Genomic DNA, 16,247 nt, shown 5'->3' on the forward strand with positions numbered 1-16,247 from the left:
AACGACATTTTAAAAATTTGTAAATAGAAACGACCGCATAGCATTTCAATAAAAAGGAATAGTTCGGAAAAATCAAAATATGTCAAATGTAGTATTTATATTTATTCACAGAAACTTCGAAATCCATATTTTTTGCATGATACGACCAGAAAACCTTCTTCGGAACCCTCGACACATTTATACTTTTAAAATTATACTTGAAAAATTATCAACGAGAATATAAAAAAAACGAATAACATACGAATTCACCCAAATCAACAAAAATTTCTGTACTTACAACTTACAGTATCTCATCACTATTAAAAATTGAATTAAATAATAATGCTCTGATAAGATAAAACCAATCTATTCAATCTGCTTTCATCGATCTATCATATTCATTTTAGAGGACGTTCGAAATATATCAGGACCGATCGATGTCCACAAAGAGTAAAAATTGAGTTTGGTCCTAATTGCACTGTTCCCCTATGAAACTTTCTTTCGAAATAGTATGGTCTTGTATCTGGTATATAGCGAGCAGGGATAAAGATCAAGAAGGGATCTCCTCTAATGATCGCATTGATCGCTGACTTAATATTCTCTGGACGTCCGTACTCGATTTAACGAGGGCGGCACTGCTGTGGACCACAAAGCACGCGTGTGCACGCAGGTGAAGCAACGGCCGAGAAATAGACCGGCTATTCTCGATTCGAGCTGGCCCCTTGATCGAGAAACGTGCACCGCTGACGCCAGTTAGCTGCAGCCGCCACCAAGAGAAACGCGCGGGAACCTGTCCCAACCAGGCCGACAGATAAGAAACTGCAAGATAAGATACACTAATTGAGAGATCTTAATTGGAGGCCGCACAGGACCTTTTCAGCCTTTTTCGTTCGCGGACATACCGCCAGCGTCACGGTTATTTCTTCCGCGCGTTCGTGAATCTCTTAACTTCATACAAATATCAAGTAGACTCTTAAACTTAGAAACTCTTTTTCGCTTTTATTAATATATAATTTCGCGATATATAGAATATCTTTTAACATAATTTTTCAAATTCTTGTTACGTATAAGGTGAATATTGAAGCGCATGATGGAGAATATCGAACGTTTTCTATCTTGTTTTCAACACATTTGGAACTTTTGTACTTTTGTACTTTTTCAGTAACAGCAATTTTTCTAAACTATAATTTTAAATGGAAATGCAAGAATTTTTACTGGGGATTAAAGAAGTTCATAGATGACAGATATTGAGTAGAATTGAACGTTACTAATAATATTAAATATTTCTTCATCGCTTGGAAACGTTTGCGTTCTCTCGTTCTCTAAAAACCATGGTTATGGCGTAGCGTGCTTAAGATTTACCACAAGATCATTTAATAAAGATCTCCATAGAACTATGTGATGAACTTGACGCGGGCAGTCGCACGACACAAATCTAGTATTTTTCGTGGTTGATACCATCTGTCCGAGTATAGGTTTCACGTGAATCTGGTCCCCGAGGTAAAAGACACTAGATCGTCTGGGCGAAAGCGGATCGCAAAGCAGGTATTATCCCGTAAGATAAAGTTTCCGGTGGCGGAGCTCAAAAACGTCCAACGACGAAGAAGGTAATCTTAGGATCTAGATGCGGGAACGCAGGGTACGGGGGACATATGCCGAGGCAGTGGCGCGTGAATCTATACGGGACTAAGGGGAACGCATAGTGAACCGAGGTGACTGAATGAAGGACAGAAAGGGGTAGGAAGAGGAAGAGGAAGAGAAAAGGGGGTGAAACTTAACGGCTTCGTTGATTCCCAGACGCGTGATTTCTAGATCAAACACTCGAGAGCGTTAAGAAGGAAGTTGGAAGGGGTGCTTATTCGAGTCGGCCGGTCTGTGTAAGAAAAGGGGGTGTCAACGAGCTGTTACGAGGGATCGAAATTGGGGGACCCACTCGTTTTTTTTTTTTGGTTATTCTCCGTCTCGCTTTTGTACTACCAATTCTTCGTATTTCGATCTCTCTCTTCCGATATCCCCGTGGTAGAGAGAAAAAGGGGGAGGTATACAGCCAAGAGGATTTTTGGACATTATTTAAGAAGCCCTTCAGAGTCTAGTTCCAAGGAAATCAACGGTCGGAGTTGGAGTGGCAGCGGGAGTGAGTCTTGTATCTACACCTTCCGCCCTTCTTTGTATATAGAAGAACGTAATACCTTCAGAACCATCGTAGTAAACAGAGAATCCAATGGTCCCGATCCGATCTGATCGCCACGAGTTGTTTGATTTTGGCTTTCGGCCTCGAGTGATTTGAGCGGATTTGCGCATCGACGGACATACAAGTACCTGGTAAATCCATTCTCAGGAGGACTAAAATACTCGATAAAATCTTCCATGAATTGTATAATATTCATAAAAGCCGGTCGTTGTTTAATTACGATATTATTTCCATTGAATTTTAAATAGCCGAACGTTTTCATATCTCGATAGCAAAACAATCAATGCTCAAATAGGGGACTTAACATTCAAATGCATTTTGTTAATGGACATTAAATAACGCCAAAATAAAATATTTTATGTAATCCACGTTTGCTTCAAGTGTGTTTATACATATTTGTATAGAGCAGAGTGATTTTTAAGATGTTGCTTAAGTAACTATATGATTTTTATTTGCAGATAATACTTATATATGATAGAAAAAATTAAAAGTATCTCGTATACTATACACACAATTTATTTTATAAATAAGGGAACTCTTATATAACATATGATCAGTCTTTTAAAGAAATTATTTTTTACAAACGAATGGAAGAACCTCTTCAAATGGCAACCTTAATTATCATATATCGAAATTGAAATGCAAGATGAACTGAATTTTTATATAGAAATATTTGTTGAATTACTCTATATTTATTGAAGTTTTGATGAATGCTTGTTTAGGCTTAATATTCCCTTCCAATCGTAGATTGCTCGCGTATTCAGTTTATATTTCACAACTCGTTACCATATAAACGGTTATAAATCATTTATTTTTCCTTTCTTTATACAGACGTTTAAGACTGAAGGGTTGCTTAATTACCAGTATTAAATTACCGGAGAATAAATCTTTGGCAGAAATTATTTTGTAATAAATTTATTCACTTTGCATAACTCGTTGACATAAATCAAACGATAACGACTTTATCACTATCGACTGGTTTAACAGCCGCTCCTTTAACACTGCTTCGTTCAATCTCGTATGAGTAATTACTATTACTACTAATCATTTCTGCTTGCACTGTATGTGCAACTTCGTTCAAATGTTTTTATTGATACTGACTAAATGAAAATGGCATTTTCTTGTTCTAAACTGTATTATGAGTAATCAGTTGTTATAATTATTAATATGTTAAAAAAGAGTAAAGTATTAATAAATTTCATACAATATCCAATATAAGTAAAAAGAATTCTAAATAATATAGATATAAAATATATTCGAACTAACATTTAACGCATTTTACTTTAGAAATGATATTTAGAAAGGTAACAAAGAAGCTTAAAAACCTAAGAAAATACATATAAATTTTTCTATCTCTCTTATTATTGTTTACTAATTGATTTGTGGCTAAGCGTAATACGTTTGCGTAATAGTAACGCATAGTTCTATTATGAATAGTAACGAAGGATGAGGTGTAACTGAAATAAATACCACAAGTATGTAGCAGTGTATGAGCGTGTATTTGACAGTGTTTTTTTCTCTCTCGTACGGCGGCACACATTATTAGAATTCGCAGTACGTACGCGATTTAAGTTGGAATGTTATATTATTGCTAGTTGCTCCAGGCGTGCTGCACTCGTAGTAACGAGCTGCTTTACAACGGAACCAGCATTCTCGATACGATTAATACTGAGAATCGTAAACGGTTCGAAAACGATTTCGTTTAGCTCAGATGCCGGAGGTCGTTGGACATCGACCAGATAATGGCCTTGTTCGGTCTTTCTCATAGAAAAATCTGAGTTCGTGACTTATTGGCCGATGTCCAACGTCCGCCGCCCATGGAAACGCAATTTCCGATTTCCCTCGACGCGTGTACGAGCGAAGCACGTCCGGGATACATCGACACATCGATTTTAGTGGGTAACAGGTGGGTCTCTATATTACAACGCGAATTACAATGTAGAATAACATTATCATCATCATCGTCGTCGTCGTTCGTTATACAACAATCATCGTAATAATTATTATCATCGTTTCATCGCAATCGATCATCGCGGTGTGCTTAAGACAAATCAGTATTAAATATCTTACATACACATCATCTTCCATATATATATTTATACTTTACCTTTTTTTTTCTTTATTCATTATATATACTATCTATCTATAGGGTAGTCAGATTCATCTCTCGTGTTTCATTCGTTTCTTTATATCCTTTTTTGCCGTTCGCGTTTGTAGATTGTGAGAAAGTAAAAAAAAAAGAAGAAACAAAGGAGGGATTGATAGGTCGCTTCGGTGCTCGAGGTCAAGGCACGCGTCAACGACAGGAAACTCGACGAATGTTTTTTTGTGCTATTTTCGCGTCATTAAAAATACTACTTGTTTTCTTTTCTTAAATTGCTTCTTAAAATGCTAAACGCAACTAGATACTCGTGTCGCTCCGAAATATCGAAATATGATCGTAGAAAAAATGTGTGAAGTTTCGTAATATAAAAACTAAATGCCAAGTGACTTGACATCGAGCAAACTCATGATTCTAAGGAAGTACGCTCGTCGAGAATCGTTACGCGCTTTCCCGCAATGTACGTCGATTCTTTGCTCGCTGTTCGATGCAATAGAACAGGAATAGAAGAAATTTTCACGCATAAATATCCGTTCTTTTAGTACTGCTTCTAATTGCTGCAAACATCGCCGCGATTCTCGACGCAGTGTTACGTGACGCTACGCTTACACATACAAAACGAGTAGGTTAATTTTTACTGGTGGAGTTACAATATCATATTACAATACAATATTTATTTTTTTTTCTTTCTTCCTTAATGGTCAACAGCTGGCATTTTTTATTCTGTTTCGCGCGCGAAATTTTATCGTACTTAGCTTGCACGCGCCACGCACCGATAGATGAAACTGTGAAATAAAACGATGTAGAAATAGCATTTTCCTAATTTTATTGTTATCATACTTTCGTTGCTTCGAAATACAATACAATAAAATTAATGGCGCATTAAACTTGATCGATAAGAAAAGCCACGAAAAAGGCGTCAGAGAAAACGCAACTGATAAAGTAATTTCACGTGTTTATGTTCAGCTACATTTTCAATTCATCAAACGGAGCGTGGCATTTCTACGAACAATTTGCTGTCTACTTTTTTTTTTCTTTTTAGCGACACGTACAAACACCATTCGGGGTGGAAATAGGGCCTCTACGCACTGCCACTCGTACGAAAATGAAATTAACTAATCAGGTATTGAGTATTTTCGGATTTAAGACTGATAACGTAAAGATAGAAGGTGAGAAGAAAATAAGTACAACAATGAGAATGATATCGAATATGGTTACTTAAAATATCGTGAATATGAATAGAAATATCGTTTCCATAATTATTTACGTCAAATAAAAAAGAAATTGCATTGAAACGTCACACGTCCGCTAAACAAAAGATAATATTCTACATATTATACAATAACAAATAAACCGATTTCGATTAATTTATCTTGAAGTATTAAAACGCGTTCTCCAAGAAGAAAAAGAGGAATGAATAAAATGATGACTTCGTACGAAAATTCATGAGCGATAATGAAAAAAACGAAAAAGCCATGAAATTGGCGATAAGTAAAATAAGAGAGAGCAGCGCACATTTCCGTACATATACGAGGAAAAGGTGTTCTCGGGCGGTTTGGTTTTCGTACTATCTAAACATGATTTCAATAAATAAGCTACCTAGGGAGCGAGTTCTTTTTGGGAAAAAGGGGTAGACGCTCCTCACGTGGCAAATCTGCGAAAACGAATGAATCAGGGATGGCTCCATGCGACTTTATTTCGTACTTTAAATTACGGTGTACACGAGCGGTTGTCACCGATTTAGAAAAGCACACAGGAGGTAAAGCTACACGGAAAGAATTCTCACGAGGCCGAGGAACGCTACCCTTTGATTCTTTTCGTCGAGTCGCCACCGCTTCATATACTCGTGTACCTAACCTAGTAATACAGTCTGCGATAGCGTCCTAAGGATTAACTTCATTAACGATCATATAATATATTACACGCAGTCACACGCGTTCAGAGGCAAATACGTACGCACGCCAAAATGCACACAAATAATTAAGCTCGTACACGAACACGCAGTTTAAGCCGATACTCTCAGTAATTATTTCACTCTCATTCCTATCAGAAAATAGATTTTCTGTATGAATTACACCCGTTCGACGCGATGAAAACCACATCGAAAGTAATAATCATATTCATTATTTCAAATACATGTATAAAATACTCAGAGATCCTGTTATTATTTGTCCATTACGTTGTCCAACGACTGTTTTCTGAATAGAGTTTACGAAAAATATATATACACTATCGCGTATATTGCTCTCCTGAAATTACTGCATACCGATTCTCTGTTTAAGAAAGTCTCTCTGTTCGTTTGTGTGTATGTGTGTGCGTTCCGAGTAGTCGACTTTCACGCACGCGTGTATATCTTCTGCTTTTCTTATATTTTTCTTTTGTATAAATAATATCGATTAGAATAAAAGGTAAAAAACGGTCAGGTGAATGGAGCAGCCGTTGATAAAGTAGCGATTCGAAAACGACTGCAACGCGAGCTTCGACATCAACGCGACGGTGAGAACTGCGTGTACGTCGCGAGCACGCACGCACGCACACATTATTCATACACGCAGGCAGGCAGGCACGCATGCACGCACGCACGCTACATTAGGCGGCGTAATTAGCACAGCGAGCGAGAGAGTCTTGCGCAGCGTGAGCTCTACTGCGCGAGCACGCCAGAGAGTTACACCTTTTTAGCGCGTCTCTATACCGGAAATATTTCCTTCCTGGACAAATTCCATCGTCACGAATAAACACGCGATCCGAAAGTATAATTATCGTTCCATTAAATTCCGATGATCGACATCGAGAGAAACGTTACGGCTAATCAACGTGATTCACTTTCGATTTATTTTCGATTAAACCCGATCGCCTTTTATTAAATCCAACCTACGTACACTCGACATGCAATCACGAGATCGTAGAATCGTTTAAGTTCGAAATTTATACCGAAGAAAATAATTCCATAGACGTATGCTGTTCGTGCATCTCTCCGCGCATCTATTGCGGTTTGTGACAGCGCTTGAAGCACGGTAGCTATCCGATTGCGCAACGATTTAGGCCGATCGCGCGCAACATATTCATCCATCGCTAAATCGACTGATCCTAAACTTTCCGACGAATTCGCATTTTTTTTTCTTTTTTTTTTTTTTTAATTTTTCTTCGAAACTTTAGCTATTTCTCGTATAGTTTCGTACGCGGAACTTTGGATTATTAAACGAGACAACGAGAACGATCGATAATCGATGAAAATGAAAGAAACAGTACGCCGTTGACCGACGACTGCCAACTAATCGTATCAAAAATTTAGCGATGGAACGAAAGGGGGGAGAAATTATGATATCGTGCATACTTGCCTGAAAGGATTCAGTCGGGGCAAGTGTGAAATGGAATTTAACGACGCATAACGAAAGCTCTAGCCAACAAGACTGTCATCCTGCAAGTTGGTACGCTCGTGTCTTGCGAACAATTTTTCGTTGTTGCTCGTCTCTTCTGTGCAGCGAAATTGCGGTTGGTCGATAATTGTTGTACGCAAGCGAGCAGGAGACACACGAGGCGAGCTTAGCTTTGTTCGTTGCGATCAATCGAGGCGCGTGCTTCGAGCCGCGTTTCACGTGGTGCCGCGTAGTGGGTTCCTGAAATCTCGACCGTACGTTCCACCAGCGTATTTGGCAGTCTGATCTCAGGTTCTCACAGGTGTAAATGAGGCAGTCTTGATCGGCGAGCCAGTGCGCGGCTCAATACTTGTTGGCCTCGAAGAGAGGACTCTCGAGCCGTCTTCGCGGTGCAGAGACCTTCTCGCCGGGACGCTTCCAACTTCGATTCGGGTGTCGATAACGATGCGTCGTATGAACGATCTCCCTCGTACTGTCGGCCTGCAACAGGGAGTTCTTCGTGGCCCTCATCACGGGCGACGGTTTCCTCGATACCACGTAAGGATCCCGTGGGTCCATTCCGCCCATGTCCGCGTTCACCAAGCTGTTGTGGTGATCGATGTCGGCGTGAGGATTGTACTTGATGAAATTGAAGCACTCCTGTCGACCACGATGGTTCTTCATCGGTTTGCCAAACTTGTTAAAGCCCAGATACCGCGAGCTATCTACGACGCTTCTGTATGTCAGATACGAGCCGTTGTAGTCCTCGTAGAACTGACACATGGGACCCTTTTGCTTCTTAGGCTGGAAACAAAATAATAGACTCTTTTCATACTTGTATTTCTGATGCCATATACAGGCTTGCAAATGTATTTGGACACTTTTAGACGTCATTTATGAATATATTATCTTTGCAATAAGTAAAGTATTTTTGTGGCTCAGGTAATATATATGTTGCAAAAAATAGGCAAGTATTTAGCTACTTCTGAATGATAATCTATACCGGAACTTCATTTATTTCAATTTATCAGAGAAAAGAGAAACAGTTCACGTGTATGATTGAAATTCATATAATAGGTGTTTACTTATTTTAAGTTTAATGGCGAGGAATTCATTTAATCGAGCAGTCGTTAAAATTTTGTTCTAAAGCGAACGGAGTTATGGAGTCTTTCTATAAATATACTTTGTTAATAATCTCTTAAAATAATAATAGCAAAGCCGTTGTATTCTAACTTCCAGAAACACATTAATGATTGAAATCATTCATATTTTCACTCACAAATTATACTTTTAGCGAAGATGTTTTCTAGGTAGCCACTGGTAAAGGGATAATATGAGCGATGAATATAAACGTCTGAACCGTACAATCCGGTGCATTTACTAATGCCTATAAATTTACTCGCTCTTTCATGTTGATGAAATATGTCTACTAATTGGTAGGCAAGTAATTACCAGGCCGATGGGTTTCCATCGCTTGTTGAAGCAAATGTATCGCTGGCTTTTCTCCGCGAAGATGTACAACTTCCTACTGAAGTCCTCGGACTGAGTCGTAAGTTTTTCTGTAACATTAAACGCAAAGACAAATTCAATTATCAAACTGAATAAATTACACAATATAAACTGATGAATATTACTATGGATCAATTAGTTAATATAAATTTTCGATCGATCAGGATGAATTACATATAATGTAATTCCTTTTGCAAATTCCTAGAATCACTTCAAAATCACAAAATAACTAACTATTCATTTGGAAACTATAGATTTACAGCCGTATACTTTCGAAGATTTGGACAATTTTCTCTAAAATGTACAAATAAAAGCTTCTTACTCTTTCATTATATACTTTTTCATATACTTTTCATATCATTGGTCGTTGGCAGTTCTAGTGTTAAACTACTCATCTCCACAATTCAATATCTGCATATCTTAAATATAAAATAAAACAATAGCCATTAACGAATTATGAATTTCCAAAAGATTCAGTTAAAACTATCTCGCGTTAACCTCATGAACGACGTCGCGTTGAAGAGGCAAACGAGTAACCTAAGGAAAACTAATGGAGTTTATAAAATCAGGCGAAGGCATTAGTTATCGGGGACAAACCGCAGGATACAGGAGGTAAACCGTTTTGTGCGTTCGGTATGCGAGCTGGCATATTTCCGAGAAGAGACCTCGTCGAGGTTTATAGCGCGAGTTGTACCTACATCGATGCTCAGAGACCCTCTTCCAGGCACTCTTCGGCACTGAGAAAGGAAGAAAAGGTTGGCTAAGCTTGCCGCCGAGGCTAGTTGGTGCTAATGAAGGAGGCACAGACCGACCGGTGTGTACTTTGCCACTTAGCGGGTCCTGTCGTGCCTCGACCCCGAACCGTGCACGTTGCGCTATGCTTGCTGCAACGGCGTGTCTCCCTTTTTCTTTCGCACCAGCTATTACGAAATTCTGCCGACCCGAGAAGTAGGCGTCCTTTGTTCCGGATAACCAAAGAAAAGAAAAAAGGGCTGGCTTACAGGTGCACAACCGACGCTTTCGAGCTTACCATTTGGAAGAACAGAGTGCTTGTGAAACGGCTGTACCACGAATATCGTGCTTGTAACGGGATTATTTTATTTGTGCACCTTCAGAGAGATTTCACTGCATGATATATTCCCCAGGGCCATTTTTTTACAGTATGCTATGATATTGTTAGGTATAACAATGTTTCTAGAATAAAGTGTTCCATGAATTGAAAAAATAATAATTGCCTGAGTTCTTGTCGTTATCTTCATATCTGTGGAAAGTAATACGATGACTTTAAGAAATTTGTACGAATCGATCACATGAAAGTATTTTTGAAGAGAAGAAGATATTTTGTAAGGCAGAATTTAAGTTTAGTAATTTTGTACATTCGATATTTATAATATTTATTAGATATTTGTATAATATTCAGACTTATGAAATGATTGTATAGTAAGTGTAACTGGTATACAGAGTGCAGGAAATTAATATTTAAAATTGTTAGTTTTATTTATTTCTTCTTTTAGATATTAGTAGTAGTAACTAGACGCGAGAGTCTCCATCTTGAAAGAAGAAGATGTGCAACTTTCAAGAATGTATGTAATGGGGTTGTGCACCTTGCTTAGTTCACAGTGATAATGTAGATGGAAACTGTTTTCGCAAACATTTTAGCAAGAATTAAACAGAAACTAAGTGGATGCTTGATAACTGTTAAGAAAAGTTTTATAACGAATGAACGGAAAGAACGGAGCAAGATACACATCGCTATTCGAAGTTGATGAAGTCAATGATAGACATCGATATAGGAATTTAGTTAAATTCGAAAATATGTAAGAAATATCTTGTCTATTTTCTTTAATTAATTGTTTGCAGTGGCCAGTATAATAAATTATTATTACCAACTCGGTTGAAACTAAGATTGAGTCTTATAATTTTTAGAAAAGGTAGCTTCGTTTTAAAAATGTTACTAGTTGGGGTTAATAGTTATCAAACGTTTGATCAATATTTTTGAGTCATTCTCTATAGATAAAAAATCTAAATTATAGTCTAATATTTCCCAAATCAAAATATGTTCATACATAAAGGAAGTTCATATGATTTACCCGCATTAGCTTAATTTCCCGACGTCAAAAATAATAAATTTTCGCCGCCGTTATGAGACGGGGTTTCTTAATTGATAGACGCTTGACGATATAAAATATGATGTCATGATTATGAGTTTTTCTGGCTTCTTTGTTTGCGGGCCATATGAGAATGGGTATAAGCATCATACGTAGAGAAAAGGAAGGAGGTAAGTCTGCAGGGTGGCCCATTTGCTGGAGCCTCGTTAAATTCAAGTGGTTCTCGTCGGGTACCTTCCCAACATCGAAATCAAGAATGTCCCCGAACTGCCTCGTAAAGTCCTTCTTTCTCTCTACTAGCTCGCCTCTCTTTCCCTCCTTCGTTTTCCTTTTACATTTCGTTTTCTCTCACCGCCTCCTACCAGTCTTCAGGAACCAGAAAAAGCACGAGAGGACTTAATCGGAGACTGTTCTCCGGCAAACCTACCGTGCTCTATACTCCGCGCCAATTAATTGTGCCACTTTTCTTAATTAATTGAATTCACCTTTCAGCGGATGTCTATCGCGACAACATCCCTCTTAGTTAGCGGGTCAATTTGTTCTTTTCCCAGCTACTAAATTTACCTTATCTAAGTAAACGAAAATTCTTCTCTCCGTGATTAACGTTTATAAGTCAAGTGTGTCTCGGTAATATTAATATATTGTATTTGTGATAATTAACAAAGAACGATAATTCAATTAAGAATTGAATGCAGTAATTCTCGAAAACATTTGAACGTTTACTATGGAACATTTTTATGAATATCTTATGTTTGTTATACGAAACTTTTTGAAATTTCATTAGGATCGTAATGAGACAAAATTATCGTGATTACATTGGTAAAGTTTAGAATTAATTTGAAGATGTATTTATATAGGAATTATACATTAATTAGAGTAAACATACATTTAGTAAATATTTCGTATATTGCGTAAATAACGGTTGATACAAAGTACAGCCCAGTTCATTTAACAATATCATTTGACCCGCGAAACAGGACAAACTTAATATCCGACGTTCTAAAGGTGATTGAATTGGTTCAATTTGTTACCAGGGCCATAAAAATATCGAAATAATGTTATCAACGGCTCATAATAAAGCTGAATATCGTTGTTTTCTTCGAACTTGATAAAAAGTTTCACGAAAATATATTGCATTAAGCATCGTTTAAGCCGCTATCGAATCGGAAATTACCCGAACTGCCAGTTAAAAATAGTTCCGTGAAATCGACGAATACGGAAATATAATGGGCATTATCAGCGATAAAGTTTCGTCACAAGTACGGCAAAACAAGTTTGAAACTATCGCCAGAATTTTTCCTCCTGTTCCGTTTCGCGACGTCCGCTTTCCAATATGAAACACGATGTGTATGTACCTGCGTGGTAGCAGCGGAGAAAAGTATGACGATAACAACCTGACACTAATACCACTAACTCCGGAGACGATATATGTATGCTGTTTGCTCGTTCCAGTTAGCCATTACCAAACTCCTATACTTCCGATACCTAGTCGCCGTCGAAGCAATCGGCGACAAAACTTCGACGGTTCGTTTTGATATGATGCTTATCGTTATCAAATAAGGGAAGTGAAATCGTTCCGGCGCGGCGCAACGTTCCTCGGGACAGTGACGACTGTATGCGTTTGTTAGTAACTTGCCAGACGTACGATGACTCGAGACAGGCGTCACCGACACACTGATTGCAATGTTTTGTCTAACCAACTGCTAAGTAATCTCTCTTCTCCTTGAAAGCTTGTCAACCAAGTTTCGCGTGCAACTCGAAGCATATCTCGTAGTTCCGAGGAAATTGTGCGAAGATATGGGTGGCATTGAACGTTCAATTCTATCATAAGTAGTTCTTTTCTTCGTACGTATCAAATATTATTTCTGATGTATAGTTAAAGAAGTTATTCATGAAAATTAGAAATGGAGAACGCGAGAACTAAAAAATATTGTGAAAATGAATCTTTTATTTTGAAATAGATAATTTATTGAAATAAAGAGACGGGATAGGTGTGGTCATTATTAACCATTTTATATACACGTACCTAGATATAATAGATATAGCGTTGTTTTCCAAGAAATGTTACAAAAGTCAATCAATTTTCATTGATATTTTGAGATTTTTAGTTTTTTAAATAATGTTCCGAAACATTGCTCCTTATAATACTAAAATATTGAAAATATTAAAATATTACTTATCGTAATAATTATATTGACATAAAACTTCCCCAACTTTCATCTTTGAATCTAGTAGGCTCTTTTCGATTATGTTATATTAAAATCCTCCTAGGTAGGTAATAACGAAACAAAATAAAAGTATATAAGATATAGTCCATTAAACAAATGGATTTATTTAAAAGAATAAAGAAAATTTATAAAAATTACCATCTATACAATCGATAGTTTATAATCTTAAGCCCGATATACATATAATATCATATAAGGCGATCAGGCAGAGGGTTGAAGATGCAGCAAGTAAATGTTGCGTTTCGCTTCGAACCTCTGTCTTCCGTTCTCCAAGTATCCCCTTCTCCCTCACTCTTGTTTCCTCTGATCGGAGCCGCCACGAGATTAGAGGCTGCCAAATGAATTAAAAGCCAATTTTAATCAAAAGCGGGCACCGGCTTTTAGGCACGATTACCGCCGATAATAACTGGTAGGATGGGCCCAGCGCATAAGTGGGAAAGAGCGAGACAGAAGGAAAGAAGAATGGATCCCATATATTACTTCTACGTGCTCTTCGCGATACAGGAACCGATTCTCTGTTCGTTATAGGTTCGCAACTAATAGCTTTTTTCTATAGGAACCCTTGTACCCCCGAATCTTCGTTCATCGGAAATGTCTTTCGTTTGTTACAAAGAAATTCTGCCATTATAACCGATCGTAAAATACAAAAGAAACAAAATATACAAAAATCCTAAGGTATCGACGAAATTGAAAATCGATTAAGAAAAATTTCGATATTTTTTCACGAGATAAATAATTGCTTGAGAACCACTGCAGCGCCACAATTTCGCGGCGTCGGCGTTATGAAAGCTATAATATGACGCGAAAGCGAGCAGGCCGGTACCGACCGCGTAAGCAGAGGAAAAAAGTGCAAAAGAAGGAAAAAACGCGGTTATAACCGCGGTTCTTGTTATAAGCCTGGCACGTATAATAGCGTTCCTGTCGTTAACACCTAAACGCACGATTGGCCGATACACGGGATCGTCCTCCTCGGCCAGAAGCATCCGCCGTGAACGCACGAGATTACAACGGCACGCAAATGAGAAGAATACATATAGATACCGGTTGTCCCAGTGCTGGTCAAAACTATGACAGGTGAAACCCTGATTTGCTCGACTGACGCGATAATCACAGCTCTCCACGACTAGAATAATTAAATTCCAACCTGAACGAACGCCGCTGCGGTTGTTATCTCTCTTTCTTCGTTTTCCAATAGAGTTCATTTTCTCTTTCCATTCTCGTAGATTTCTTCTTCGTTTCAAAGTTTCACTACGTGAAAGATATCGTAACTGTTGGAGATGCTGCTAGTCATTTAAGAAAATTGGAGTTCGTAGAGCGATTAAGGTTGTTTAATGTGATAAAAATGTTATGGAGATCGATGTAATTACGACTATTATACGGATCGGGGAATGTCACTCTGCTTTTCAATCGGATAATAACGAGTTAGTAATTATTATTTGTCTTAACGCCGATAATAGTTATTATCGAATTATATTTGACACGCGTAGATTACGCGTTTTCAGTATACGGTTAGTGTTTATCGTTGATTGTAATTATCGTTTTGAATATAGTTGTTGGTTCATTGAACAGATATGTTACGTATCAAATACTTACTAGGTATTAGAAATATGAAATCAACTGATAAATTCATATCAATTTGCCATTTTTTATCTGCAATTTTAATTACGTTATCGCATCTTCAATCGTATTATTTTACTTAAATCAGTATTTAAATCAATTTATTGGAAAGCACAAACCTAATTTCAGAAAATTCTCGTACTTTGCTAACGATGGCTATTGTGATACTCTAATTCAAGTTTCACAGATATTTTAAAATAGAATTTTTACATAAAGTAGATCTTTATTCGTCGGTTTATTCATAAGTAAGGAAGCTACAGAGACAGCGATAGCCACTCATAAACTATTCCTTCCTAATTATCCAACTTACAAAACGATGCAATATTTTCAAAACCGAGGTACCTAATTAGCGACAAGTATGCAAAGAAGCAATTTTCCACGCGAGGTTAATTATCTTTCGTATCCGCCGACGCAGGAGGAATTCGCGAAGCCGCTAGCCGGCAGTTAAAGTCCAAAGCTTCAAGGTCGCTCTCACGGTGTCTGAAACTCTCGTGCAGCGCGAGTCGAGTCGGTTCATTTCACGAATGGAGCTTGAGTAATCGTCGGTCCGGAGAGGCTCGTTGTCGAGAGTAAAGTGCCGAGAGAGGTAGGAGATACGGAGTAACAGAAGGAAAAGGTGGAGGCAGTGCAGCAGCAACGGCAGCAACGGCAGCGGTGGCAGCAGGAGACGAAAGAGGTGGAAAAAGAAGGAAGAGGTGGACGAAGGTGATGGATCTCGGGGAGGTGCAGACGCGGCGCAGCGTGCGGCGCGAAAACTGGCTCCTCTGTTTGCACAAGCCTTCTTCCCTCCTTTCAGACCTTCCTTTTCTCCCCTACTTCGTTTCTGAGAGTCAGAAAAGGAGCCGCCTCGCGCTCACGCCGCGGATAGGGCGGACAGCTTGTTCGTGCCTTCGAATACCTTTAGAAATTCCAAGATACCGCGAAATCATATTCGCAACGGTGATTACGACTGTGCCTCTGTTGCAGAGTTGAGAAGTATTCGAATGTTTTCGAATAGATATTCATTTAAGATAATTGATCTAGTAAATTCATTGTAGAGGAATATTTCATCCGCGTAATTATTCCTCATGCTTAACAAATTATTCTCTCTATTTATTCGAATAATTATACGGTAATCAATAGAATAGTGAAAATAGTTGTTTGTTTCCACTACTTTCC

At 38.1% G+C, this 16,247-nt stretch overlaps 1 protein-coding gene across 3 annotated transcripts in view; it reads right to left on the bottom strand.

Annotated features, from left to right (window-relative positions):
- Positions 1–4,227: 4,227 nt before the first annotated feature.
- LOC126869776 (uncharacterized) overlaps positions 4,228–16,247 on the bottom strand; it is a 126,125-nt gene continuing 114,105 nt past the window's right edge. For all 3 annotated transcript variants that reach the window (XM_050626722.1, XM_050626721.1, XM_050626723.1), the window contains exons 4-5: positions 9,080–9,186; positions 4,228–8,431 (exon numbers count right to left, since the gene is read on the bottom strand). In XM_050626722.1, coding sequence (XP_050482679.1) covers positions 7,991–8,431; positions 9,080–9,186 — 548 coding nt within the window. In that variant the 3' untranslated portion in view covers positions 4,228–7,990. The remainder of the gene's footprint in view (positions 8,432–9,079; positions 9,187–16,247) is intronic.

This window comes from Bombus huntii, chromosome 9 (assembly GCF_024542735.1).
Source record: "Bombus huntii isolate Logan2020A chromosome 9, iyBomHunt1.1, whole genome shotgun sequence".
In the NCBI taxonomy this organism is placed as follows: domain Eukaryota; kingdom Metazoa; phylum Arthropoda; class Insecta; order Hymenoptera; family Apidae; genus Bombus; species Bombus huntii.